The sequence below is a fragment of the Diplotaxodon limnothrissa genome, linkage group LG1 (assembly GCF_057381915.1).
Source record: "Diplotaxodon limnothrissa isolate DT_005_m linkage group LG1, D_limnothrissa_male_GT1.1, whole genome shotgun sequence".
NCBI classification, from domain to species: Eukaryota; Metazoa; Chordata; class Actinopteri; order Cichliformes; family Cichlidae; genus Diplotaxodon; species Diplotaxodon limnothrissa.
Genome location: NC_140596.1, coordinates 4,783,943 through 4,811,538, shown reverse-complemented (window position 1 = coordinate 4,811,538; position 27,596 = coordinate 4,783,943). Strand labels below are relative to the sequence as shown.

The 27,596-nt window shown below is 41.5% G+C and overlaps 2 protein-coding genes across 2 annotated transcripts; both read right to left on the bottom strand.

Moving 5' to 3' along the window:
- Positions 1-4,305: 4,305 nt before the first annotated feature.
- dhcr7 (7-dehydrocholesterol reductase) lies at positions 4,306-11,461 on the bottom strand. The gene is made up of 8 exons (XM_085351516.1): positions 11,402-11,461; positions 10,270-10,378; positions 7,880-8,102; positions 7,706-7,796; positions 7,324-7,537; positions 7,020-7,224; positions 5,686-5,817; positions 4,306-5,555 (listed from the first exon to the last, which is right to left on the bottom strand). Exons 2-8 carry the CDS (start codon positions 10,356-10,358, stop codon positions 5,091-5,093), a joined length of 1,419 nt encoding a protein of 472 aa, XP_085207642.1. The 5' UTR covers positions 10,359-10,378; positions 11,402-11,461; the 3' UTR covers positions 4,306-5,090.
- A 5,067-nt stretch (positions 11,462-16,528) lies between these two features.
- LOC146639286 (uncharacterized) lies at positions 16,529-17,852 on the bottom strand. Its single transcript, XM_085351504.1, has 2 exons — positions 17,716-17,852; positions 16,529-16,828 (listed from the first exon to the last, which is right to left on the bottom strand). Exons 1-2 carry the CDS (start codon positions 17,850-17,852, stop codon positions 16,558-16,560), a joined length of 408 nt encoding a protein of 135 aa, XP_085207630.1. The 3' UTR covers positions 16,529-16,557.
- Positions 17,853-27,596: the final 9,744 nt, after the last annotated feature.

The window sequence follows — 27,596 nt, the reverse complement described above, 5'->3', positions numbered from 1 at the left end:
TAAATCTCCACCCTTCTGATTGGCAGATGACCTGAACTACAGCCACCCAAAAACTACAAATGTTTAGAGAGTGAGCCTATTGTTCCCGTTAACCATTTTAAAATATATAAAAACAGTTCAAAAGATTTAGAACTATTATTTATATATATAAAAAAAAGCAAAGGTGTTGCGTGTTGCTGCAGAAGTGTTCTGAGAGAATTAGCCCATGCTGCACCGCTGCACCTGTGCAGCTCCACTGTCTACACCACATTGGAAAAAAAATTAAAAAGAGTGCCACAATTACTAAGCATGCTGTGTTGTGCATTGTGATTGCAGGTCCCTGTGTAATTAGGGACCTGCATCACAGTTTGACCCTGAAATTACTTTCAGCGGGTGTCGTTGTCACCAGATGCCATGCCAGCTAATGTTCCAAATTCTGGAGTTGGGTGAGGTCTCGTCAGGCAGGGGAAATCTGGTCAGAGGCTGTCCTTGGTGTTGAGGCTCTGCTCAGTTTGGCAGTGTCAACCTTCACACTGGTGCCAACAAATATTACTTGCCCTACTCCCTACCCTCTAGACAACTGGCTGTCACTCGTGCAGTTCTGCCACACCCTCATATGCATGTGTGTACTTTTCCAACGCAACCAAACATGTCCAAGAAATACCCTCCTTGTGGAAACTATCCACCTGCTTCTTGTGAATGTGCCATTATGCTCAAAAACTTGTTCATGAGCTTCCTTGTTTGTGCTTATGTTGTGTACGTCTGTGAGTTCAGTGGAAAATAAACTGCTTATTCGGTGCTTCAGTTGTGTTTTCAGGGGTAATCACAAATGTTGCTGATCTCTCAGCATCGTTTATTATCTGGTAAACAGTGAGAGTGTAACTACAGCCACAGCAGCTTCCCTCCAGCTTTGTCAGGCTCAATTTGGCTCAGTGCTGGCAGTGTAGAACTCAAGCTGTTCTCAAGTGTTGTCTGTCTGTCAACTCACAGGAGAAGCAGAGGGAAGTCAGACTCTTGACTCCAAACACTCCAAACACTTGAAACATGTAAAATATGAGCAATTTGTTGCCCAGTCTGCTGGTGTTGCCACTCATGTGTGACGAGTGTTAGCTCCATCCTTCACAAGCCTTGTTAATATGAGCTGTAGCATCTACAACCAATCTTTTTTCTTTCTTTCTTCTTTTTTTTAAACCACATCAGCTATGGATTTGTGGTGCAGCTTGAGAATTCCTTTTAATCCATCTAATTCTTTCTCTGCACCTAATCCTTTTTTAATTCAACACCCTCAGTAACTTACAAGGAGACAAATCTAAAATGTAGGCATAGGATTTTGTCAGCTTACTTTGGCAAACTCCTTTTTCTCAATTTAAGACCCATTTCACTTTGTCTGGAAGACCACAGCAGAGAAAGCCTTAAGAGTTTAGGTGGGACGTGTTGTCTGGCTACAGGCTAAAGACGCAGATGCATTTGGAGCAGAGCCATAAAGTTCATCTAAGAATGAAGATATCTGACTAAAGCTCTGACGTGAAAAGATTTTTCAGCAGTCACCACATCTTTTCTTACTCTGTTAAACACTGTCAGCATTAACTATTCCCTGACATTTACCATCGCACAACTTTTGAGACTTTTTGTTTAGTCTGATAGTCAGTCTGGTTGTCTCATCAGTTATCATTAGCTAAGAGAGACTGGACTTGAGGTCAGAGGTCAGAGGGGGAAAAGGGTGTAAGGAAGGAAGATTACTGGAAGAATGTGGAAAAAAAGGTGTCAGAGAGTTGAAGGGTTCAGAGATGTTGAGTTGCTGAAAATGAACAAAACTACAAAGCTATGTAAGCAGTTGTGTGGCTTTCCTTTTGGAGCAACGATGCGGTGAAGGTACTTTAGGAAATGTCAAAGGATCACAAAAGTCAGAAACTGCATTTCAGAACAATGATGAGCTACAAAAGATTCAGTTTTGACCAAAGTGGTGAATAACCTGACAAAGCTGCTGCCTGTGATGCTAAAAAAAAAGGGAAGATTTGAGTGGCTTTTTTTTTTTGGCTAAGCTGTTGAAGAAGAAAAAGAGTCTTGCAATAAATGTAACCATCAAACCCGAAGTACAAGAAATCAACATTATGACGGCCAGAATTGCTCCTCTGCCACCGACCACGGGCAGCCGGTCTATCTAGCCTCACGCACCGCAATGTGATTATTAGGCCCTGCTGCAGTCTGGAATGCTCTTTAGTGGTCTGCTGTACTTTATGGTATATGTGAATTATCATTGCCTACAGTTTGCTGACAAATCATGTACTTTCCTACCTCTCCGGTGCCCCTTTCATTGCTCACTTACGACTCTTACCCACAACTCTCTTAGCCCTCAAACTTATAATAAAAACTAATTTGGTCTCTTGGGAAATCACGCCAACTTTAGCTGAGGAGTGGCACCAGCTCCAAGTATCCCATTGTGCATTACGCATGATTCATTCTTCTGTTTTGTCTTTCCTTCTTATTCTCTCTGCCACTCACTCCATATCCTGATTTTTTTTTTTTTTTTGCCCCATAACCCCCACCTGCCCCTCACTACAGATGAATGTGCTGCAAACCGGGGCTTCAACAATGTGTTTACTGTGAACACTGGACATTCATTGGATGGGTGCATGAACTCCACTGGCAAATTCAATAGTCTGGCTTTTAGTGTCGTCACAAAAAAAGATGGGGTCTTTCTTCAGATTTCCATCTCATTCACACAGAGCTATTTGTCAACTTGGTTATGGGTGAATCCGGTCATTGCACAGTGAAGCCCCTTTCAAGCTCCAGCGATACTTCTTTGCCTTCAGGGGTAATTTGAGAACCAGTTACGATAAAAAAGCAGTCGAAGGTCATTTGGTTCTGTGTGATGCAATGTAATGAATCAGACCCATAATGCATTAGCTTTGCACAAAGGCAAGATGAATCAATGGGTATTCCATTATCATAACTGATTTACATTCATAATATGTATTATTACACTCAAAGGGGATCTACTGATGGTAAAGCGGCCTATTGTGCTTACGTGGCACAATAGGCCGCCAGTTCTGATGGATTACTAGATACTTGAGAACAAGCTATCAACAACAAATGGCTTGTCCTCACCTATTATGAGGGGCCCAAAAAAGGTGTTTAGACTGTGGCTTGAAGGTAGAGTTTCCATCTAACACCTTCATTAGAGGAGAATGCATCCTCAAATACCCCAACAGCCACGCTGAGGAAATCCAGTGTTAATGTAGAAGATGCCCTCTTTGTGGCTTCCTGCCAAAGATGCAACATTTTCACGAGCGCTTTACGGACTGAGCTCAGGTTTCTGGAAACAGTCAGAACAAACTTATGGCAAATCCCATTCAGTCGCTGCTCTGAGCTCTGCTGAAGGAAGCATATTTAGTGAAATCGGTTAACTGAATTTTTTAGCAATAAGATAAGGCACGCTCTAGGTTTTCCATCTTGGGATGAATCAACTCACAATTCAGTTTTTTGATCCAACACACGTAGCTAAATGTAGATTTTCAGTTTGGGATGTTGTTCAGCATATTTCTTGAATCCTTTTGACAACTATTGTCAAATGGAGGTCCTTTAGTTCTTATTTTGTCTCCATAATGTTTTTTTTTTTACTTAGGCACATCTCTTGTAACATAATAGTGGTGCTAAAGCACAATTTTAATTTATTGAAAGACAAAGAACGCCCATATCTAGGATAGGTTCAACAATTTCTGTTTTGAGCATTGTTTAATTTGGTCCAAAGTCAGGTCCAAGAAGCTTGAGTTAATAAAAAGTAATTCAAGTTTATAAATCTAGTGCAACCCTGTATTAATTTCTCCTCAGCTGACCAGCCACAGAGATTAGCTGTCACCTGCTGCCCTCTAGTGTTAGACACCGCAACGTACAACAAATGGGATCAACTTTGATTGTCCACTTTTTAGTTCCTTCACAACTGATATATGTAGAATTGTCTTGATATTTGATTATGATGCAAGTTTCTGAATAATTAATTTATAAACCAAGTGAATAAAATTTATTCATTGATTGATGGGCCGCACGGTGGCGCAGTGGCACTGTTGCCTGAGTTAGACTCCACCATCTGGCTGGGGTGTTTCTAGGTGGAGTTTCTATGTTCTCTTCGTGATGCGTGGATACTCAGCTTCCTCCCACAGTCAGATATATGATTCTAAGTTGCTCATAGGTGGAAATGTGAGCGCAAACGGTTTTCTGTCTTTATGTGTTAATTGGAAGAGGATGGACATTAATAGACTGATATTTTTAACATTTTAATTCTTTAAGTTTAATTCTTTATAGACTTAAAAAAAACAGAAAGTGCATTTTATTGTTGTTCAGTTGTGTCATTTCCATGATCCTTAATGAGTCTTAAAATGAGTCAAGGCCAGTATATGTGAGCATGCTGAAAAAAAATAAACCCCCCAAAAACATTCACCAACAAGATAAACCATTACACAACCTGGCTCGTGTAACAAAATTCTCCTGCTGGTTAGAAATGAGAATCTTGCAAATGCTAATGAACAATGTGACACCATAAAACAACCTTCATATAAAAAAGGCTTGTTTTCAGTGAACCTGTGAATAGAGCCAGCTATTAAGTCATTCAGAGCTATACGTCATCTTAAAAACTTATGAAAGAAATTCCCAGGAGATAAATTGTAATCAAAACTTACTTTTGATAAATGGCTGTCATATCAATCACCCATACACAAACCACAGCATTGTGTAGTTGGAGAAAAAAAGGAATTACAGAACTAGCTGTATATGCTCCTGATTTTGGTGTGAGCTGGTCAGGCTGTGTTTGGTCCTTCTGGTAAAAAAAGGTGTTTGAAATCGTCAGAGCTTAAAGAAAATAGATTTGCATCAAACTGTCTTTAGTGAGGCGAAAGTTACAGCAATACATCTACTCTGCCTGCATACACACATGTAATACAGGCACCATGTATAAAAATACAGCACATGTGCAGAGTGTTCAATGATGTATTCCCGATGTGTAAAAATTCATGTTTATCATGCTAACCTAATAGCATTTCAAAATTTCTGTATTTATTTATCTTTTCCCCGCTCACCCTTCCTTCCTCCCATTATTCCCCCAACCCTTCCACGCTCTAAAACACCCCAGGAATGAGCCGGGAAGGCACGGCATCGGTGTACCGTTTCCAGTCTTTGCCATACTTGCTGCTGCAGCGGTGTTCATCGCGAACACAGCGGTGGACCAGCAAGATAGTCATGTAAACAATGTAGAAATATGGAAGTATGTGGCCGAAACCACACGAGGCACAATAGGCCAGAGAGCCCATCAGGTCACCGGTGTAGTTGAAGTGCCGGGCCACGCCCCAGAAGCCTGAGGTCAGGAGCTTGCTGCGGTGCATGCCGCCATCGGCGGAGCGATATGTGCACTCAATCCATGTTGGTTTGCGGCCCCAGATGGAGCAGGAGCCCTCTGTGCGGCGGAACAGATCCTTCTGGTGGTTGGTGGAGCGAAAGATGTAATACCCAACGAGGCCGAGCAGCAAGACGGCGAGGGCGTGGGCATCGGAGAGCTGGACTGGGTGGTACACCAGGTACAGACCCTGAAGAGAAACAAACGCATTCATTCTTAATGGAAGCCATCTGATTATCAAGGTAAGAGTATGAGAAAAGTAACACTGATGAAGTTTGATCTTGTGTGTTTTTGAGTGTTACCATCTATATATTTGTTACCTGCAGTGTGTAGAGGTATGGCAGCCAAACACAGTCTCCCCAGCCCAGATACCATCCAAAGTGGTCATGACAGATATCGATGGTCTTCAGGTACCACGCCTCATTCCAGAAGAAGTCCAGTACATAAATAGCCTATCAGAAGCAGAGGCTTTTTACTCAAATTGCAGCTTTAGACTTCAGTTGCTTCGATTTTCATCCAACAAAGGTTTTCTTTAAAGTCGCCCAAAACTAAAATAGCCTCAGTGAGCCAAAAGCTTCGGCTTCAAAGTCATATATGCTCAGTTTCAGGCAGGCTTCGTACTATTCCTAATACGGTCATCTCAGACACACAGCACTAAGTGTGAGCACAGAAGCACCGCCCACCTCTTGTTCAAACTCTGTTTATAAGGGAGAGTGACCTTTAAGAGAGAGGAACTAAATCAAAATCAGGCTGAGGATGAACTGAGAGGTAAAGTAAAGAGAGCTCAAGAATAAAAATGTCTTTCAGCATTATGGGTCCGCTTTAATGAAACATGTTGGAAATATATCATGCACATCTACACACAACCTTGATGTGAACATGAAGGATGCAATGCTCTGTTGTATTTTAAGTTTCACAGCATACGGTGGGTTAGATAAACTTGTTGTACTAGGATATAAACCCGGATATTGACAAAAAGTTTGAGATAGTAGAAACATTTAATTAAATTCTGAAAAAATAGAAATGTAAAAGAAAGAATTAATATTTACAGATCTAGTTTATTTCTATGTCAGCAATCGAAGGTAAGTTAAACCTGACCTTCTGTCATTGAACACAGTCTGTACCAAAGATCTGCTGAGTTGCATTCTACCACTGAAACAGGTGACACTATCTAATCTACTCATCAGAGGCTTGCTCAGGTTAATCAGTCCGCAGCCATAGTTCACCTGTTATAATATGACTGGGCTTTAGAGCTGCCAACAGAAGACTGCTGACCAAGGAGCACTGTGAAAGTAGGACACATCAGGGCTTTTCCTGCTTACAGGAATTCATGAGCATCTTGAGGAGGTTTTATCCAAAGCTCGATGAAAACATTTTTTTCCCCTTGGTTCATTATGATGTCAGTGAGTGCAAATACCTACAATATGGCCTTCTCAGACATACAACTAGTTAAAGCTTCTTTGAATAGAGGCAGCAAATCTGGAGCTAAAAAACACTCATTTCAGGGCTGCAACAAGACTAAATAAGAATGATTTTGAACCGTAAACCTTGCAAAGCCACTCTAGCAGTGCAAGTATAAAAATATCCTCTTAAATCATTCAACTTTCACCTGAAATTGCGAAAGAAGATTCATTTAATTTAAACCTCGTCTTACCTGCAGTACATTCACCAGGATCATGGAGTTGGTGATGTAACCGTAGAGTTCTTGTTGCTTGGCCATGTAGGACAGATTGATTAGAGTCCAGGCTACGATGCCGGGCCGGCCGTTGAAGAATAACTTGAAGTCAAACCACTTGCCTATGCGGGGGTTGAACTCAATACCCATCATGTAGTTATAGAAGATGTTCCCTGTGAACTTGCTGTATAGTCAGAAACAGAGATGGAAGAAAACATGTTCAAAAAGTTGCTTTAAATTTCTGCTCCTCCTACCTCAGTGACACGTGTGCATCAGTACTCACCAGTCCTCAGCGTTGGTGGGGAAAAGATGCGCTTTTATGAAAGCAAAGGTGGACACAGCATAGCCCAGTATGTTAGTGCACCACAGCAGGGGGATCCAGTTGTCGAATATGATCGTGGGAGAAAACCAGTGGAAATAATGTGCGTTGGCAAACCACAGTGCATGAGTGATGAGCCAGCACTGCAGTCCATTGATCTCATACTTGTTAATCAGGCCTTGTGAACAGAGAAAAAAAAAGACAACTATTTCTACATACTGCTTTGATAATAAAAGCCAAAATCTATTAATCTTTTCACAGGCATGGGTATAAAACAGGTCCTCATAATTAAACAAGTGCTGTGGACTGATGAGTGGGTGTATGTGTGTGTTAATCTGTTAATCACCAGCTGGGGTTCGTGCTCCTTCCTGCACACCACCAACATAGCCAGGGATGAACTTGTGGGTAATATCAGGAAAACACATGTACAGGAACACCTAAAGGAAAACACAGAGCATTTGAATTAAAAGACAACAGACAGTTTCTTTGAGTTACACTGCCCTCAAACTCCCCTGCTTACCTGGAAGCTCACCCAGATGGCATAGATCTTAGCAGCTGACCACGAGAAGGAGGGTGCCCGGGCCCAAATGGAGAGCAGGGTGGCCTCTCCTTGGTACAGATCCAACACAGGCTGGGTGATGGAGCACTCATACTGATCACAGGCCATCACAAAGTAGAAGACAATGAAAGGGGCAAAGCAAAGGAGGCCGATTACACTGATGAGGGAAAACCAGTCCACCTCCCTGTGAACAGATCATACATGCACACAGATACAGTGTGAAGACTTCAAGCTGAAACATTATTCACCTGTTTCATATTTCTCTAAATGTGAAATGTGAGTGCAGTACTCTAAACCTAAATACTTTGAGCCTCTCTTAAATAAGGGTGATAGGACCCCCTAGAGGTACTTTACGGTACTGCATAGGAAACTGAAGTTTATTTTGTTTTGGGGTTTTTTAACCTATAAACTATGTATTATGAATAATTCCTAAAATTAAACATGTATTGGTTAAACAAAATAATTGCTAAGATAAAACTCCATTTTAGTACCAATCAGAATAAAACCTGACTGATGGAAAAGGCAAAAGATTACGAGGAAGAATTACAACAAAATAAATCCATCTATCCATTCTCTTCCGGTTATCCTTTGCAGGCTCGCGGGGGACGTGCTTCATGACTTGGTTCCATGAAGCTGGTTTGCACAATAACAGGAAACTAGAACAAAAGAGCACCAAAATGGAATGCAGCTGTTTTTTATTCTCTTGCATTACACATGTGAAGAGTACAACTTCTACCAAACATCACATGATTCAACAAAAAAGGGAATTATGCAGTTTTTTTTGTGGATTATCATTAAACTTTCATTTCTTAGTCAAGCATCATTTCTGCAAGGGAAACCATCTTAGCCATGTCAGCTCTGTGGCTTCGGTAATGACCGACTGTCAGTCTGAAATCGATCAAAAACTGTTTAACGGACTGGCTCGAAATTTTACACTGACCTTCGCTTGCCCAGGTGATCACTTTTGCTCCTTAGCAGCTCATCCTTCATCACCAGCAGGTAAATATCATTTGACTGGTCTTATTGTAGATATTTATGGTCTCCAGGTGACAAATCCTAAAGCTGCAGTTATTGTCTCTAAATAAATTGATGGATCGATTCTGCACTGATGTACCACAGAGATGACTGCAGAGACTCGCAGACCAGCCTGGTTGTTAAACTGGGAAACAACAAAATGTTCCGTGCCAGCATACCTGACGACATATTTGCAGCAGGTGAACGTGAACTGTAATGAGTGCTGCTCTCCTTGTGTTTTCAGGGAAATAAATAAAAAAAAATCATAGGATAGACTGACATTTATTTTGGGTTATACATAGTAATTAACAGCTTAATATTTCATCTAAAGTCATCATCAGCTCCAGTTTGTGACAATAATGTGTTTATGATCAAACACTTGTCAAAGTAACGACAGTCTCATTAGCCTCAGACATACATTCTGATTAATTTTTAATCTAACCACTTCCCCCTGGTGCATTACTCTCTGTTTACATATCTGTGTGTCTTCTCCCAGCTTTGTACCAAGGCTCATTTGTGTGCCATGAATATATGATGTGTTGATCAAACCGTTTATGATGCCATATCCCAATGACCCAGATAAGTCTGAAGATTGTGTTCTGAATTTCATGGACTTGTTTAACAAATTGTTCCAGGATGTTGCTGAAAAAGCGGTGTGTCAGTGTTTCCATTTATAGTTTGTGGAAGATTTCAGTTTTTTGGGGTTTTTTTTTTATAGTCTTAATCTCAGTAGAAATTTTCTGGCGGTCCTCAAACTTTACTTTGTTATCAAAAGTTAAATGCAACAGCACTTTGGTCTTAAAACTCAAGACTAAACTTGAAATCACTTACTGATGTCAGTTAAAAACCAACCAAAATACCAAGTGGTATTTAAAGACTCTTTCATCATCCTGTACATGAATGTAGACATGCTTACATTATGATCATAATAGTGAGATATGGGTTCGACTGCAGCTTGTTTCAGATAAATAAATAAATGCAATTGCATGTGTAGAGAGTGAGGAAATAGTAGCACCGTTTAATTGAAGCGTTTTTGTTTTTAAATTTTAGAGCTTAAGACAGTTCATTTTTAAGGTCTGTGTTCTCCTGGCTTAAAAAATGCATTTCATGGAGTAATTAAACTCTGTGTCAAGACTGCTCTGTGTATATTTAAGCCAAACACGTCTATGCATTTTAACATTATTTCTGACTATATGATAAACAAAGATTATATGTTTTTAATGTCCGAGTAGATTGTTTGCAGGAAAGACTCTCAACAACTTTTTTAGGACTTTCTGAGAAGTTTGTCAAAACTGCCAAGAAAAATTTAGGGTGTTTTTTCAGTGAATTCGACTCACCACGCTCTCCCCCACTGTGCTAGCTGCTCCTTCTGTTCAGATCTTTTCCCATTGGCACTGTGCTGCGGTCGTCTCCTGGTGGTCTCCATGGTCACTGCTCCACTCAACTCTGGTGAAGAATTGTGCTATTAGTTTACAATCTGTTATCTACAAATGTGCTGCACGTTGTGCACCACTGCGGTAAGTCGGTCAGATACTCAGTAACTTTCACTGAATGTACCAGCAGTAAGTAACAGCCTGTTATTAACCAAACAGATGTTACCTTCCAGTTCACATATTGACTCTTTTGTGTGTACTTGCTGAACAAACCCTCCAGAGTCACAGTCTCACTGCAAATCTAATCATGCAGCTTACTCCACAGGCTGCACGTTTCTAAACAGATAATGTGCTAATTGGAGGAATAAAGTGCAAATCCTTGGAGATGTGCGATAACAGACAGACCCAACTCGTTTAACAGGAAACCTGATGGCATGAAATCTTTTATTCTTCTTTGCATCGGTTTCATTTTCGCTTCTCTCTTTCACACACAGACACAGTCACGTCTCCTCCGTGTCATGCATTCATGCACTGTTGCTTTACAGTAAACTTAACTGTAACCCATCCTAAGCTAAAAAAGGTAAGTACTAAAACTTACTTTCCAGGAATTTGCATTACCTGCACAAACAGGGGGCGGATCCCCAGAATGTGACCCTGTGAACCGCCCCACAAACATGAGTAACACAAATACACACCGTTCTGCAGCACTAAAGTTACAATAACAATAAAACTGGAAAACTTCAGTTTAAAACACTTAAGGCTTTCATGTATATAGTCCAAACAAGTAAAAACACGCTGTTTTTAGCAGCTTCCTGTAGAAAGCTAAATCTGACGGGGGAGGGGGAAACCCATCGTTGTATAACGTAAACAAAACCTTTAATTTCCGGATTATGTGTTGATAGTATGATTGTTCAGTACATACGTCTGTCTGTCTTGCAAGATCCACTTCCCATAATGCAAACTTAATCTACCGTGTCCATACAGAAATAACTGCGTCCTTTGTTCCATGTACAGTGGATTTTAAAAAGCACACTCACAATTTATTCACGGAATACCGTTAAACACACGCTACACAAATGCACCGTGACCCACTCACCTGTAGATAACCGTAACAAATGAGGGACAACCTTCTCTCCACTCCTTTCCTCTTGCCCAGGTGTTGGTTATAGAATAACAGCTGGAGAGAGCTCACCGTTCAGTTACAGACTCCGCCTTTAGCGCCATTAAGTTGTCAGAGTCAGCCAATGCCAATCAAGAGAAGGCGGGCACGGGAAGAGATTCTGATTAGTGATTGGGTGATGCTGACTGGAGCCACAAGCGCCTGATAGCGTCACTTGTGGTTGAATGGTTCAGAAAGACTAGACAACAAACTTCCGACACACACATTCTCTGCCCTTTGACATTTGAGGATTAAAAAGTAAATGTTTTTTGGTTTTTTTTTTAAATGTTAATTACAATAATACTCAAGATATATGTAAGAAAATGACAGACAATTATTCAATTATTGTGTTGACATCGATACACGACAGATTTGGGTCTCTTTTCAAGTAAATAACTAATAATAACTTTTAAAAATGTTTTAAAAGTGTTTTTTTAAAACTAATTAAAAAAATTAAAGAAGAAAATAAATATGGTCATTTCAATTCCCAAAAAAGGTTGAGAGGCTGTGCAAATTGGAAGTAAAAATGAAGTACAATGACAAGAGAAGATACCAAATGTTTAAGTGCAGGAATTTTATAATTTCATTAAAAAAAAAATACTTGGTCATTTTGAATCTGATGGTAGCAGCATGTGTCAACAAAGCTGGGAGACCTACTGAAAAACAACTGGAGGAACATTTTGCCACTAAATAAGACAACAGATCATTAACATAACCAGTATAAAAATAGCATCTCAGAGGAGTTTATTTTTTTTCCTTTTTTAAAGAGTTTCTTAGTAGTACAGGTACAGGTTCATCAATTTTCAAAAATAAACAAAAAGAAAAAAAATTCAGAGAATTAGATAAATCAGTATTGGATGTCAGTGATCTTCAGACACCTGAGGCAGCATTAAAACAGGCAGAATTCTGTCATAAAAACATCCAGAAATCTTTTTCTGGGAAATCCGTTTTGACCAGGATATATCCTTCAATGCACATATTAAACAAATATGTAAGACTGCTTTCTTCCATTTGTGCAACATCTCTAAAATTAGAAATATCCTGTCTCAGAGTGACGCTGAAAAACTAGTTCATGCATTTATTACGTCTAGGCTGGACTACTGTAATTCATTATTATCAGGAAGTCCTAAAAACTCAATTAAAAGCCTTCAGTTAATCCAAAATGTTGCAGCAAGAGTACTGACAGGGACTAGAAAGAGAGAGCATATTTCTCCTGTTTTGGCTTCCCTTCACTGGCTTCCTGTTAAATCCAGAATTGAATTCAAAATCCTGCTCCTCACATACAAGGTCTTAAATAATCAGGCCCCATCTTATCTTAATGACCTTGTAGTACCATATCACCCTATTAGAGCACTTCGCTCTCACACTGCAGGCTTACTTGTTGTTCCTAGAGTATTTAAAAGTAGGATGGGAGGCAGAGCCTTCAGTTTTCAGGCCCATCTTCTATGGAACCAGCTTCCAGTTTGGATTCAGGATTCAAAATTCATGTATGCATGTACATAACCCAGCCACTAGATGGCAGAACTCAGCTGTTACATACATAAATATTACAGAAAACATATACCAGTGCTATATAAACTCCAACTAAACACAGAGACACATCAGTCTGAGTTCAGAATGCATTCAGAACTGCCACCGAGTGTATTCATACATGCACCTTATTGTCAGTGCTGTGGAGGGGACTCTTAACAGGACTAAATCTTTGGGATATCTCAAAGAGCGTCTAACTTTCCCATATGAGTCTTTATTGCTAACATAAAATTCAGTGGTCTACCTCCCCCTATATGGCCAAGTGGTATTAGAGGTATGAGTTGTTGCTGTTCTTTTTCCCAGTCAGCCAGCTACAGCAGCTGTAACCTATATTAAACATCTGAGGTCTACTAACCTTCCAAAAAGCAGGCCCCATCTTCTGAATATCAAAATAGGTTTTTTTTTTTTTTTTTTTGAATAACCGGTATGTCTCATGTAAGCCCCTAGATCTGATGTTTTTGCAACTAGAATCATAAGTGTTCCTCAGGGAAATAATGGGAAAAAACAATGATTTACTTTTAGATATTGTTGTATAAAGATGCTACATGATCGCATCATTTAACTGCCCACTGTTAACTGTTTGGATCATTTTTGAACAGGACTTAACACAATGTAAATCCTAGATCTGATTTCAGAATGTGAAAACTAATATAAGCAAACACAATGATAGTAACAGTAATTATTAAAAGCTGCAGAACAGGAGAGTCCTGGTTATTTGTCTATCTACTTGTCACGGCGGGGTGCGCCGGTGTGTGTGGAAACAGGACCCAAAAGCAGATGACGATGAGGAGTAGTAAGGTTTAACAGAAAGGTGAGGCTTTATTTAAATGACGGCAGGGTTAAACCAGGAAACCAAAACAAACTGGCAAAACACTAAGAAACAAAACACTAAACTGGCAAAACACTAAGAAACAAAACACTAAAAGTACTAAGACCAAAAACTATAACTATAACTGAGGTGGAAAATATCAGGCAAAGACTAAGACTATAACTGTAACTCTGGTGAGATAAACAGACTAAGACTAAGACTAACGTGGAATTAACAGACGAAAACTAGAACTATGGCTGAGGTAAACAGACGAACCGACAATGGCATGAAGAAAACAAAAGGCTTAAATACAGACATGAGGTGATCAGGGGAAGTGGGGACACATGGGGGAACAGCTGACAGACATAAACCTAATGACAGGACCAGGAGAGGAAAGCTAAATACAATGAACAAAGAACACATGACATTGTCAAAATAAAACAGGAAATACTGAAACTAAACATGACAACACAACTTAACAGACCTAATACGTGATGAATAAATACAAAACCCCAAAACATAGAAAACCCAGGAACAATAACTGCCTAAACTAAAGGCAGATAGGAAATAACACAAACTAAATCACATAACAAAATGAGACAAATACAAACATGAACTCAGAGCGCTGGGTCAGAGACCCAGCCTGTGACACTACTTTTGCAATCTGAACAGCTGATGAGGGGCATTTTCTGTGGAACGGCCTCCCTGATCTGAACCCGAGCTGTGTTTTGTTATTGGACTTCTGTGCAAATCACAGTTTGTTCGAACACCTTGTTCGAACATAAGAGTGTCCCTAACGGTGTGTTCACACCGAACGCGATGGACGCGAATAGAGCGTCAGGTTTACATGTAAAGTCAATGGAAAGGCGCGATGACGCGCGATTGCGGGTCCCGCGAAAATTCGGAAGCAGATTTGCGTCGCGAAAACGCCAAAACGCGTGAAACGCGCGTCAGTGTAGCGCGTCTGGCGCGTTTGACTCGCGAATAAAACCACGCGCGTGAGTTTTTGTGTTGCATTTTGTGCATACGCGCGTTTCGCGTCTACCGCTCGAGTTGGAAAAATCTGAACTCCAGCGTCAAATCGCGCCGCGACAACCAATCAGGAGCCTGGTGACGTGGCTGTTACCTAGGTCAAAGGGGCAGATCCAGCCAAAGCCTTTCATACTTCAATGGAGGGGAAGGCTAATCAATGCGGTAGCAAACAACTCGGAGCTGTACAACACCAGCTGCTTTCAGTACCGAGACAGGAATAAAAAGGACCGAGCTTGGAGGAAGATATGTGAAGAGATCGGGCAACCTGGTAAGTTCATTCATTTCTCTTTTGAAAGTTTTCACTGACCCGGGGAAGCAGCACAAAAGCTAGCAAGCCACCGCTATTTTCCCACTGACCTACAAATACCGTTCTGCTTTTATGCATGTTATCATTTAGGAATATATTTTATTGTTTATTAATAAACAGCACACAGTGGTCCCGCTGTTCATCCGTCACTGCTTTGCTTTTTCGCTGATTTTTTTATTGCACAGTACAGCATTGCATTCTGCAGCCTGATTGACAAATCTCCTCCGTGTCGTGTCTCCTGCGCTTGCCAAATTTATCACGTTTGGTTTTGATAACCATCGCGTCCAATAGAAAAAACAGCACAAAAACACCCATAACTATGAGCCTCATTCGGAAATAGACACCTGCACCGTGAGGGAAAAAGGCGCACGAAAGTGGCGGGCAGATGAAGACAAACCGCGGCATAATAATACTTTTACGTTTTGCAATCTACAAAGGTTTGCACTTTGAGAATCAATTGTGAGAACTGTGACCAGGGGCTAGTTATTCTGAGAACCCCTGCAATAAATGAGGGACCACTGTCTACTCTACGATTATTATATCGAACCTGTTAACATTTAATACTGTATTGATAGAACCAACTGATTCTGCAGCAGAGCATCCCCAGTCCCTGAGCTCCTGCTGCTGCACCCACAGATATGTACAGCAAGCACTGATACCTTTTTAGTCGGTGGGATTCCCTTGTGATCACCTTTACTAAATATCTACAACCAATCTGATTATATCCTGTTATTGTTTTTTTTTTTTTCAATGTTGAAATTAAAATCTAGTAGCAGCCTTCTCATTTCTTTGTGTTTTGTGCTGTTTTACAGGCCCACAGAGGAGGACGGCTCCGAGGCAGATGAGGGACGGGTCCCAGGACGGTCCATCGGCGGTGGAGCTGGCCACCCTGGAGTCCCTGAAGAGGCCACACCAGTCTCCAATGGAGCATTTCCTCCTCAGCCTTGTTCCTGCTCTGGAGAGCAGCTGGTCCTTTTTATTCCTGTCTCTCTGTAAATTCTTATATTTTATATATTTATGTTTAATGTTTTTCTGTTTGAGACTTTTAATATTATTTCAAATAAATGTTTATAATGACTAATGTCTCAGTTCTACTACACAGCAAATGTTGGCACACGACTTGACACATGTAGAATTTATTTCATATTATACTAACGACAAAATATACTGATACAGTGGGATGCAGAAGTTTGGGCAACCTTGTTAATAGACATTATTTTCCTGTATAAATTGTTGGTTGTTACAATAAAAAATGTCAGTTAAATATCATACAGGAGACACACACAGTGATATTTGAGAAGTGAAAAGAAGTTTACTGGATTTACAGAAAGTGTGCAATAATTGTTTAAACAAAATCAAGCAGGTGCATCAATTTGGGTACCACAAAAAAGAAATGAAATGAATATTTAGTGTATATCAATGTGTGTGTCTCCTATATGATATATGGGGTGCCTTTGTCTGGATGTGCTTCCCATCCAGAGCTGCACAGCACAGAGGAAAGTTCCAGCGCTCCTGGAATCCCTCTGTGATGGACCGCCAGTCTCCAGGTGAAGGCACAGCCATGAAGTCGTCCACTACACAGTCCCAGATGGACGTCGCTGCCTGGGGGGTGATCTGGCTCACCGTGGACACACCGACTCTGAAACTGAACGCGATGGTCCTGAAGGAGTCCCCGGTGACAAGGAACCTGGACAAAATTGTTCAAAATCAGTATTATGTGTACTGCAGTTACAAAATACATCATTCAAATTCCAAAATACTTTTGTGATGTCAGATTTAAATCACAAAACATGAATCTTACATAAAACCTTTTGTAATTATAAGGATAATTACAAAATGTATATTAGATAATATCTAAAACAGTTGTGTTTTGTTTTAACTTTAACATATCATAATTTGATTGGTAGCAACTTTTGCCACTACAGTGAGCCAATCACTCACAATTCCTAAACATGTCAATCAGGTAGGAATGAAGTAAGACATTAATAGAAATAAAGAGTTGTGTGTTGACATGTAGCCCTTTCCTTGCTTAAATCATTAATATTTTTGAAAAATTAATCTGTGATAAGACAGCTTATCAAGATAGAACCATGTAACTAGAGATGAACCAAACTGTTCACAGTTTTATCTAACTCTGTTTTAATAAAGGCTGTGACCCCTGCTATAGAGTCTGACAGCTGCAGGGATTATATACAAATATTCAACTATCCCAGAATTAAACCAGGTCTAAATAAAAAGATGTGAGTATCACTACAAGGTTAACTCAGTGGTCCTAATGCTACAGTTTGATATCAGCAAACACCGAGCGCATACATTGATGTGACACCACAGCCATGCTATCATTCAAACACTGATAACAGCATAAATCGAATTAAATCGGGACTTGATGAGACCTTCTGAGTATCACTAGAAATATTATAAAGAGTCGTCTCTGTACCACAGTTTGCTTTCAGTAAACACCGACAGCATTCACTGTTAGCATAGCACATCCATGTTAGCAGTGTATAACTGGATGGATTAGCATATTAGCACAGATATCAATAAAGGACTACCGTATTAAATAGTTTTACTAACCTCAGGCAGACGGACAGGCGCTCTGCAGGTGGGATTGAGCGTCTGTAGTTGGTGTCTAGGTGGGCAATGCTGGGACCGACGAGGGAAAGCAGGTCCTCAAACTGGCCGACGGTGATAGCGCTGGAATCGGCCGTCATCCAGGTGCAGCTCCTGGAGCAAGTGGTGAAACTCACCAAACTGCTCATGCCTCTGGAGGACCTGATGGACCCAGGTACGGCGAGGACGTCTTTTACGCTGCTGCTCTGCTCTCCACAGTACATAGAGAAGGGAGACTCTCTCTTCAAGCGCTAGCTCGATAGCTGCCATCTTGCAAAGATACCGGTCTGGCACAACTCCCTCCCACATTCCTCCCACATTTCCGGTTCACGCCCGTCAAAATATCATATTTTGACGCGCGATGGATTTTTCTTGGACACGCGTTGAGACGCGAATGTACACGTGTCAAATTAGGGGCGTTTGGGGCGTTTTATTCGCGTCCATCGCGTTCGGTGTGAACACACCGTAAGTGCACGTGGCACCAGGAAGCTCTAGGCCGCAGGTCGATGATTGATTTTGTAATCGTATCACCAGACCTGTGACCATATGTTCTGGACACTGGGGTAAAGAGAGGGGCTGAGCTGTCAACTGATCACCACCTGGTGGTGAGTTGGATCAGGTGGCGGGGGAGGACGCTGGACAGACCCGGTGCACCTAAACGTGTAGTGAGGGTGTGCTGGGAACGCCTAGCAGAGGCCCCAGTCCGCGAGATCTTCAATGCACACCTCTGGCAGAGCTTCAACAGCATTCCGAGGGAGACTGGGGACATTGAGTCTGAATGGACCATATTCAGCATCTCCATTGCCGAAGCTGCTGCATTGAGCGGCGGCCGCAAGGTGGTTGGTGCCTGTCGTGGTGGTAATCCCCGAACCAAATGGTGGACACCAGAGGTGAAAGGAGACACCAGGCTGAAGAAGGAGTCCTATCGGGCTTGGTTAGCCTGTGGGACTTTGGAGGCAGCTGACAGGTACCGACAGGCCAAGCGGAATGCGGCTCGGGCAGTGGCTGAAGCAAAAACTCAGGTGTGGGAGGAGTTTGGAGAGGCCATGGAAAAAGACTTTTGGACTGCCTCGAAGACATTCTGGCAAACCGTCAGGCGTCTCAGGAGGGGAAAGCGGTGCTCCACCTGTGTATAGTGCTGGCGGAGTGCTGCTGACTTCGACTGAGAAAATTGTCGGGCGGTGTAAGGAATACTTCGAGGACCTCCTTAATCTCACTGACATGTCTTCCGAGGAGGAAGCAGAGTCTGGGGATGAGGGGGATGACCTGCCAATTTCTGGGGGCGAGGTCACTGAGGCAGTTAAACAACTCCTTGGTGGCAGAGCCCCTGGTGTGGATGAGGTCCGCCCCGAGTTCCTGAAGGCTCTGAACGTTTTAGGGCTGTCCCTACAATGTTGCGTGGCGATCCGGAGCAGTACCCCTGGACTGGCAGACTGGGGTGGTGGTCCCCATCTTTAAGAAGGGGGACCGGAGGGTGTGTTCCAACAACTGGAAAGGAGAGTTCGTCCGCTAGTCGAACCTCGGATACACGAGGAACACTGCTGTTTTCGCCCTGGTCGCAGAACACTGGACCAGCTCTTTATCCTCTCAAGGATACTTGAGGGCGCATGGGAGTTTGCCCAATCAGTCCACATGTGTTTTGTGGACTTGGAGAAGGCATTCAACCGTGTCCCTTGTGGTGTCCTATGGGAGGTGCTGCTGGAGTATGGGGTGCCTGCCTGCTATGGGCCATTCGATCCCTATACAACCGTTGCAAGAGCTTGGTTCGCATTGCCGGCAATAAGTCGGACTCATTCCCGGTGGGTTATGGGCTCTGCCAGGGCTGCCCTTTGTCACCGATTCTGTTCATAATTTTTATGGACAGGATTTCTAGGCGCAGCCAAGTGGCGGAGGGCTTTCACTTGGCCTCAGAATCTCGTCTCTGCTTTTCGCAGATGATGTGGTTCTCTTGGCTTCATCGGGTGATGGCCTCCAGCTCGCACTGGAACGGTTCGCAGCCGAGTGTGAAGCAGCGGGAATGAGAATCAGCACCTCCAAATCTGAGGCCATGGTTCTCAGCCGGAAACGGGTAGAGTCCCCACTCCGGGTCAGGGATGAGTTCCTGCCCCAAGTGGAGGAGTTCAAGTATCTTGGGGTCTTGTTTGCGAGTTATGGTGAAAGGGAGCTGGAGATTGATAGATGGATTGGTGCTCCGGCCGCAGTGATGCAGACGCTGCACCGGTCCAAAGCTCTCAATTTACAGGTCGATCTACGTCCCTACCCTCACCTATGGCCACAAGCTGTGGGTAGTGACCGAAAGAACGAGATCGCCGATACAAGCGGCGGAAATGAGCTTCTTCCGAAGGGTGGCTGGCCTCTCCCTTAGCGATAGGGTGAGAAGTTCAGCCATCCGGGAGGGGCTCAGGGTAGAGCCGCTGCTCCTCCACATCGAAAGGAGCCAGCTGAGGTGGTTTGGACATCTGACAAGGATGTCTCCTGGGCGCTTCTTGGGTGAGGTGTTCCGGGCATGTCCCACCGGGTGGGGGGGGGGCAGACCCAGGACACACTGGAGCGATTATATCTCTCGGTTGGCCTGGGAACGCTTTGGTGTTCCCCCGGATAAGCTAGAGGAGGTGGATGGGGAGAGGGAGGTCTGGGATCCTCTGCTTAGGCTGCTGCCCCCTCGACCCGGCCCCTGATAAAGCGGAGGAAGATGGATGGATGTTAGAGATTCCAGCAGTGCATCACCCTGTCCATGCAATCAGCACCAAACACAGATCTTCTGAAGCTATTTAATAACAATAAATAGATGGGGCTGCCTGGGCATGAAGTCACTCTACACGTTCAAACACAAGGTTGTAAGTTTATTTTGCAGTGTTTGGAGGACTAGAAGATAAAAGAACTCAGTCCTGATTTTGACTCTTCTGCAAGTGCCTCCCTGATGAAAAGCTCTGTTTCTTGTGTTAACGTCTCAAATAACCCCCATCTTTCTCCTTTTCTTCAGTTTCGTTTAGTGGTCTCTAATACTTGCTTCCGTTTCATGTAATTCCTCCCTTATCTCCCTCTGCGATTTCCCACATGTTTGTTTTTCACCAGTTTTCTGTTTCTGTAGTCCTTATTCTCTTTCTGTCTTTCCTCTCCTCTCTTCTATACTCTTTGATCAGGTGCCTTGTTGCTATGCTGTATCCAGACAGTGTGATGTATCTGGGCCAAGCAGCAGTCAACAAAACTTCACAATGGCTGTCTCTGAGAGAAAGAAAAGGTTTTGTGCTGTTGGTACCTTTTGTTACCTTGTGAAAGGTGAAATTTGATGTAAAAATGTGTCAGTCTGCTCTCAGGGAGTTCAGTCATTGAATACTTTTGGTTTTCTGTTTTTGGATTCCTGTGGAAATTTCACATTGTTTCATAAGGAACAAGATATATTAGTAGGCCAGGATCACATATTAATGAAACCCAGTCAGTTAAAATTACAGCTGTTGTTCTTGTTATATCTTTTTTTCCTGCTTCTTTTTTTATTTTTCTTTATATTTGTTGTTCATGGCTGTTGTTTACTTTTCATTGACTTCTGCCTGCTCCACTCTGTGTGTAATGAGAGGCTCGCACATAAAGGCTTTGTGAGGACATTCACTGACATTAATGTATTTCGAAACCTGTTAGGTGTCAAACCCTCATAACCTAAAATTGCCCATTATTGTATATCATTTGTTTTGTATTACTTTAATAACTGGGAATGTTTTAATCCATGTGTTAAATGGACCAGAGATGCATATGCACACACATTAATCTCCTCCTTCTGATTGCCTGGATGTGATGCAGGCTCATCAGCTGGGTAGACCATTAAGATGAAATGTGTGGCACATGTTTTTTAACAATGTCCTTATCTGGGTCTAGATTTTACTTTTGTGACATTCAAGCCTCTGTTCCCTTTATGATTCATGGATTATTCAAACTGAAAAGGTTAATATGAATATGAAAGTGCATGGAGGAAGGTCTGTGCTCTGTTTCTGCGTGTTTGCGTGATTATTATAAAAAGAACTACTGGCAGTGGTGGCGTGGCACATAAGGTGCATGGGTGCTGGGCCTGGGGGTGGGGTGGGGGTTTGTCTCATTGCCTGACATGTTTTACTCTAATCGGATCCCCTGGGAGAGTGCATGTGTGGGTCTATATGCCTGTATAATGTTCTGAATTTATGAATATTGTTTATACGTGTGCCACTCTCGATCGTGCATACTCTGTGTACAACTGTGTGCTCGCTGTGAGTGTGCCAGTGTCTTCTGCATGTGAGGCCCATGCTGCATCATAGACACAGTGCAACATAGCTCTTAAATTATTTACAAATAAATGAAAGTGAAAAATTAATGAGAGCAGATTCTTTCTTCTGTTTGTCCTCCTCCTTACCCCCACCCCTGTCCTGATATAAATATCCTCACGCCCTCCAATCTCCTGCTTAGTCTCACTATCATTGTCATTAGCACAAAAATTCAATACTCAGCTTATTCTTATTACTGTATATCTGCAAAAAATGTACATACAAATTAATTTCAGAATGACTTTAAGCTATGTGTCTCCATCCATTCATCCATTTTCTTATGAGTTAATCATATGAAAGTTCACAGGGACAGCCTGTCCCATTGTCTCAGTATTGCTCTTTGCTAATAATTTAAATAATATAATGTATCCACAATACATAGTCTCGTGTACTTTAGCTTAAATCTGTCGTATCGTATAGGAAAATTGATAAAGCCTGCATAGGTAAAAGCACTATCCTGATATATTTAGAGCCTCTGTTGGTAGTTTCAAGTAGTTTCATGATGTTCAATAGAAAACCAGTTAGAATAAAAAAGAAGGCTATGGCAGGGTATTCTTCACCATCTGATTAACAAGTTGCTAACCTATGAGTGTACAGGGTCCCTTAATTCCTTGGTTATATATCTAATCCTTGCTAGTGGAGACCAGTTACAAAAAATCAAGATGGCTGTGGTGAAAATGGACAGCTTGAGGTGACAAATGGACTATATCACGGTAGCTACATCTGTCTTTCATATACTTACAGATCAATTTTTGACCAGGTCAAGGTCACGGTTTGATTCAGAGATGGCAGTGTAAGCAGAGAAGCCCAGACCTTTTACATACATGCATTTTCAGCACTCAGAAGATGCTGCAGTGAGGATTTCCTTCATTCTCCTGTCCAGCTGACTACTAAAAGTCTAATGAATTTTAATAATTACAAGTCTTCTCTGGAAAAGCATAGTGGCCTGTTTCTCAGTGTAGTATTGTTGTCATTCTTATTTTTCACTTCTCTGACAAATGAACTTTTATTTATTTATTTATTTACTTATTTATTTTATTTATTTTTTTATTATTTAGACTAAAAGTTTGTTTAAGACCATTAATACAAGCTTTAATTCAAGGTTAGGCTTCATTTGTAACAGGAACAAAATCATGATGTGACCTGAAATTCACATATATTTGTGACAAATCAGTTTTACAAAACAATATAATTACTTGTAAATACCACTTTGCAATGAAGTAGAGAAAAACAGAGATTTAAGTAATTTTGTTAAATAAATGTTACTTTTGTATTTCATGCTAATGTACGTAACATGTCCGTATAATAAACATGTAGATGTAATGAAACAAACCCAAAGAGCATCCCATGGGGCCCGAAGAAAGCAGCCCAGATGGGCTTCGTGAGGAGTCACTTCACAATAATTTATTTACAGAAATTCCAACACTGATGACGTCTGATGACAGATTCTGATGTTTGTGAAAAAATAGGTCACATCAACACAGATGATTTGCTGTTTAAATTTATCAAATTACACCGGGAGCTTAATTTGTGTTGGGTTACTGAAGGGACATTCAGTGAGTGCAGCATGTTTTTTAACCTCAGCTGGCTCAGTAATGCAAGCAGAAAAGTCAAATGTTTAAGGAGACCATGCTGTCCATGCCCAAGAGATAATGTGGGAGCAGAGCTAAGTGCATTCCCTGGTTTGTCAAAAATACAACCCAAGAAGAATCAGCCTGTCCTTCATCCAAATTCTTAAACACGTTTTTTTAAGATAGCAATTAATTAGTCTATAACAAAGCCAAGACAGAGACGGACAGCCCAACACAGTCATATGCAAGATACCAACGACATTGAATATGCTGCCAATTTACTGTGTTGAGCAAACTGGAGTACGTGAGAAGAAGAAAAAAGGAAAGGTGATGGCCTCTTGAGGCTGACTCTAAAGGGAATGAATCCCCATAGAATCAGTGTAGCAGAAATAAACATGTTTACAGCCTGGTACAAAAAACTGTTTTGGTCTCTGGAGCTAACTGTCACCTTTGCAACAACAAGTCTTGCAAATGATAATGTAAGCTGTTTGTGCCTAGCCTAAAATATGACTTCGAGCCTTTCCATAACGAGCGCCCCCTACAGGTGACCGGAGACAATGCAACACAATATGAGGTGGTTTCACAAAGGCATGATAATTTATGATTAACATTTTATTAACAAAGTATCTTAAAATGAACATCACTCAGGCGCATCACTCAGCAGGTACAGATAAAGACAATGGCCATCTTGTTAAAAGGAAACGCCCCCAAATGCTGAGAGCAGTCATGGAACCAAACGATGGATGTTCAGCTCGCCTCATCACCTGCAGCCAGCTGAAAATAAAAGTAAGTTTGTACCAATAAAAAGTAGTTGCCTACATGGAATTTTGAAGAATAAAGTAATTCTTGCAAAATATTATCAATCTTTTGAGCTCCACAGCCAGTAAAAGTGCACTCCTGCCTTCAGTGCATCTGAAGTAATGTGCTGATTGTATTTGAAACTGTGAGTCATCATGTTTGTGTCTAACTGTTAGCTCCACTGAGTACAATCTTGAGGAACAAGTCACTACATTTTTAATGACTATACAGTTAACCGATTTAACAAAGAACTGAAACACAACAGTCACTTGCCAGGAAAAGGTATGGAGAGCGAAAGACGCCTGATTGTGTTGCTGCAGAAGTCTTGGCAGAAGAAAACACAAGGTGCATGGATTTTAATTATAACCCTCCATTTGGAGTTTGCAATGGTTTAAAATCAAGGAAGTGGCCACTCTGATAGCTGTGGAAGATAACTGCCAGCTTTGAACGTGACCTCTTTACTTAATATTTCTGTTTCTGTGTTTTATCCTGGTGATATTTGTGATCTTGAATTTTGGATCACGTCTCATTATTAGTGAGCCCAGTACTTTTTTTTCTTTTTCTGTTCATGCACCTCATGTTCATATTCTGTGAGCCTTTCCTTAAGAACATCTTGATTTTCAAAATTGCCAAAAATACTTCCAACTTCCTTCATGTCAACATAAACAACTGCAACATTAAAATACTTGGATTTGAACCTAAATTTATTGACTGTACGGTCAAATTCTGTGAATCCACTGAAAACATGAATTTACATTGTTTACATTTCCCCTCTCTTGATTAAATCTTTATGATGCTGAGCTCATGTGTGCCTGCATGATCGCACAATGTCGGCACCATGTTAATTTTGTAAATAGTAAAATCAGTGTTCAACCCTTCTTGTTGTTAAAATGTGAAAATGTGATCATGCTTAACTGTTTGCATACATCTGCACAGGCTTGTGGCAGATACTGCCTCTGTATGACAACATGCGTGTTCTTCAGAGACTGGTGTGTGTGTGTGTGTGTGTGTGTGTTTGTTTCTGCGAGCATAGTTTTCATGTGTCTATGTGCATCTGTGTGCGTGTATTACTGCATATTGTGACGTATGCGTGTGTGTTTAGTCTGTGAGATGCGTCAGTAACTGGGGCAGAACTGATTGTTGCTGATGGCTGAAGGCAAGAGCAGACCTACATTCTGCTCTGCCATACAGAGGAGGAGGAGGAGGAGGGTGATAAAAATTGGGGTCTTTTCTGTGCTCCTCTCCCTCCATTATCCCCTCTCCTAATATATCTCCCATGCTTCTCCTTGCCCTCTCCTCTACATTCCCTACATTTTTTTTCCTTTTGCCTGGTGTGACACTTGACAGTCATATGGTCTTACTCAGCACACTGAGAGGAAGTGATAGAGGAGGGAATAGAAGCGAAAGAAGGTCATGAGATAAAGGGTACAACATCTGCAGAGGGGTCCAGAAAGAAAACATCACGACATCGATTTGTTTTCCAATATATAAGGATTACAAGAAGAGACACAATGCTCTAAATGGAGATTCAGAAACACTTGATATGCAAAACTAAAAATTAAGCATTTCAAATAAATAATACGGTGCACACTCCCAGAAATAGGGGTGCAGTAAAAGTCAATAGTGTTTCTACAGAAATGTGCCTCCTAGGGCAAATTATTCAGCCTAAAGGCAGCTGCGTACTGATTTTAGAGCTAAAAAGAACTGGCAGCACATCTTCATGATTTCAAATAAAACTAAACAAAAATGAAAATTCCTTTTTATGAAATATAAACTATTTGATTTTTCGTTTGAATGATTGGGTTTGAGGGGATTTGATGTCCTTGTGCCTAGTGGAATTTCTTTGTTTGCCAATGAAAACAAAAGGCAAAAGATCCAACTAAACAGTCACAAATACAAAATAAACTGACTCACTGACTCGAAGACAAACAGACAGAACTACTACCTACAATGTGGGAGAACACGACAGTGAACAGAGGGAAATGCAAACAATATACACACAAGGAGGATAACGAGGGAACAGCCCACAGATGGGAACACAGCTGACACTGATGAGACAGGAGAAGCAAAACTGAACACAGCACACAAACACAAGACTATCAAAATAAAACAGGAAGAACAAACACTGAGACCATGACTAAGACACATGGGCTTGACACTGAGACTGCGGGAGAAAACAGAAAGCAAACATACAACACAGAGGCATGGTAACCAAAACCCGAAGACTGGACAACAAAACTAAGACCAGAAAATACTAAACATAGCAGGAATACAACAACAACAACAACCAAAACCTGGAACTGTCATGTTTCGGCTGTGTGGCAGGCAGGAGAGGACCCAAACGCAAACTCACAGAGACAAAAGGTAAACTCAAAAAACACAGCTTTATTGCTGGCGTGGAGTGGGACACGAAAAACAATACAAAATAAACTAAACTGGGAAAACTAAAGCACAGGGAAAAATCACACAGCTATGATGGAGACTACGACACTGACAAAGAGAAACACAAGGCTTAAATACACAGAGGGATAACGAGGGAATGAGACACAGAAGGGGAGCAATCAGGCTGGACGAGACAGAGACGCAAAACTAGAAACACTCACATGAGGCATGGACCTACAAAGTAAAACAGGAAACACACTGACTGAATTCTAAACATGCAAACTTAACAGCAACAGGGGAGACATAACATGGAACACAGGGAAGCCATATGACAAAGCCAAAGAGCAAAACCTAAGATAACCATAACAGATCTAGGGAAACACGAAACAGTACCACAAAGGACTCAAAACATAATCCATAATATAAAAACACGAGATCTCTCCAAAATGAAACAGGAAACATGAGAGGCAGACATGACAACATAAGACAACAGACATGAAACACACGAAGGGCAAGGGAGACTTCACAGGGGTTGAAAACACAAGAGGGAACTAATAAGCAAATGAACATAGGAGACCTGATGAGCTTAACATACTATAAACATCAAAATGAACTAAAACTCAAAACACTGGGTCCTAAGACCCAGGATTGTGACAGGAACACAAACTAAACGTTAGAATATTAAATGAATCAGAATCACAAAGGTCCAAATACATAAACACTGGACCATGACAGTCACAGTGTATCATCATTTGGTCAGCAGCGGTTTACTATATGCCACACATTACCCAAAGGCCTTCTGTAT

What these genes read in the sequence shown, in the direction of transcription:
- dhcr7 (XM_085351516.1), bottom strand. Translation starts at nt 10,358, where the DNA reads ATGGAGACCACCAGGAGACGACCGCAGCACAGTGCCAATGGGAAAAGA. An exon ending in GCACAGTGGGGGAGAGCGTG is followed by an intron (nt 8,103 to 10,269) that starts GTGAGTCGAATT and finishes ATCTGTTCACAG; the next exon opens with GGAGGTGGACTGGTTTTCCC. An exon ending in CCATCTGGGTGAGCTTCCAG is followed by an intron (nt 7,797 to 7,879) that starts GTAAGCAGGGGA and finishes GTTTTCCTTTAG; the next exon opens with GTGTTCCTGTACATGTGTTT.
- LOC146639286 (XM_085351504.1), bottom strand. Translation starts at nt 17,852, where the DNA reads ATGACGGCCGATTCCAGCGCTATCACCGTCGGCCAGTTTGAGGACCTG. An exon ending in CGCCTGTCCGTCTGCCTGAG is followed by an intron (nt 16,829 to 17,715) that starts GTTAGTAAAACT and finishes AATTTTGTCCAG; the next exon opens with GTTCCTTGTCACCGGGGACT.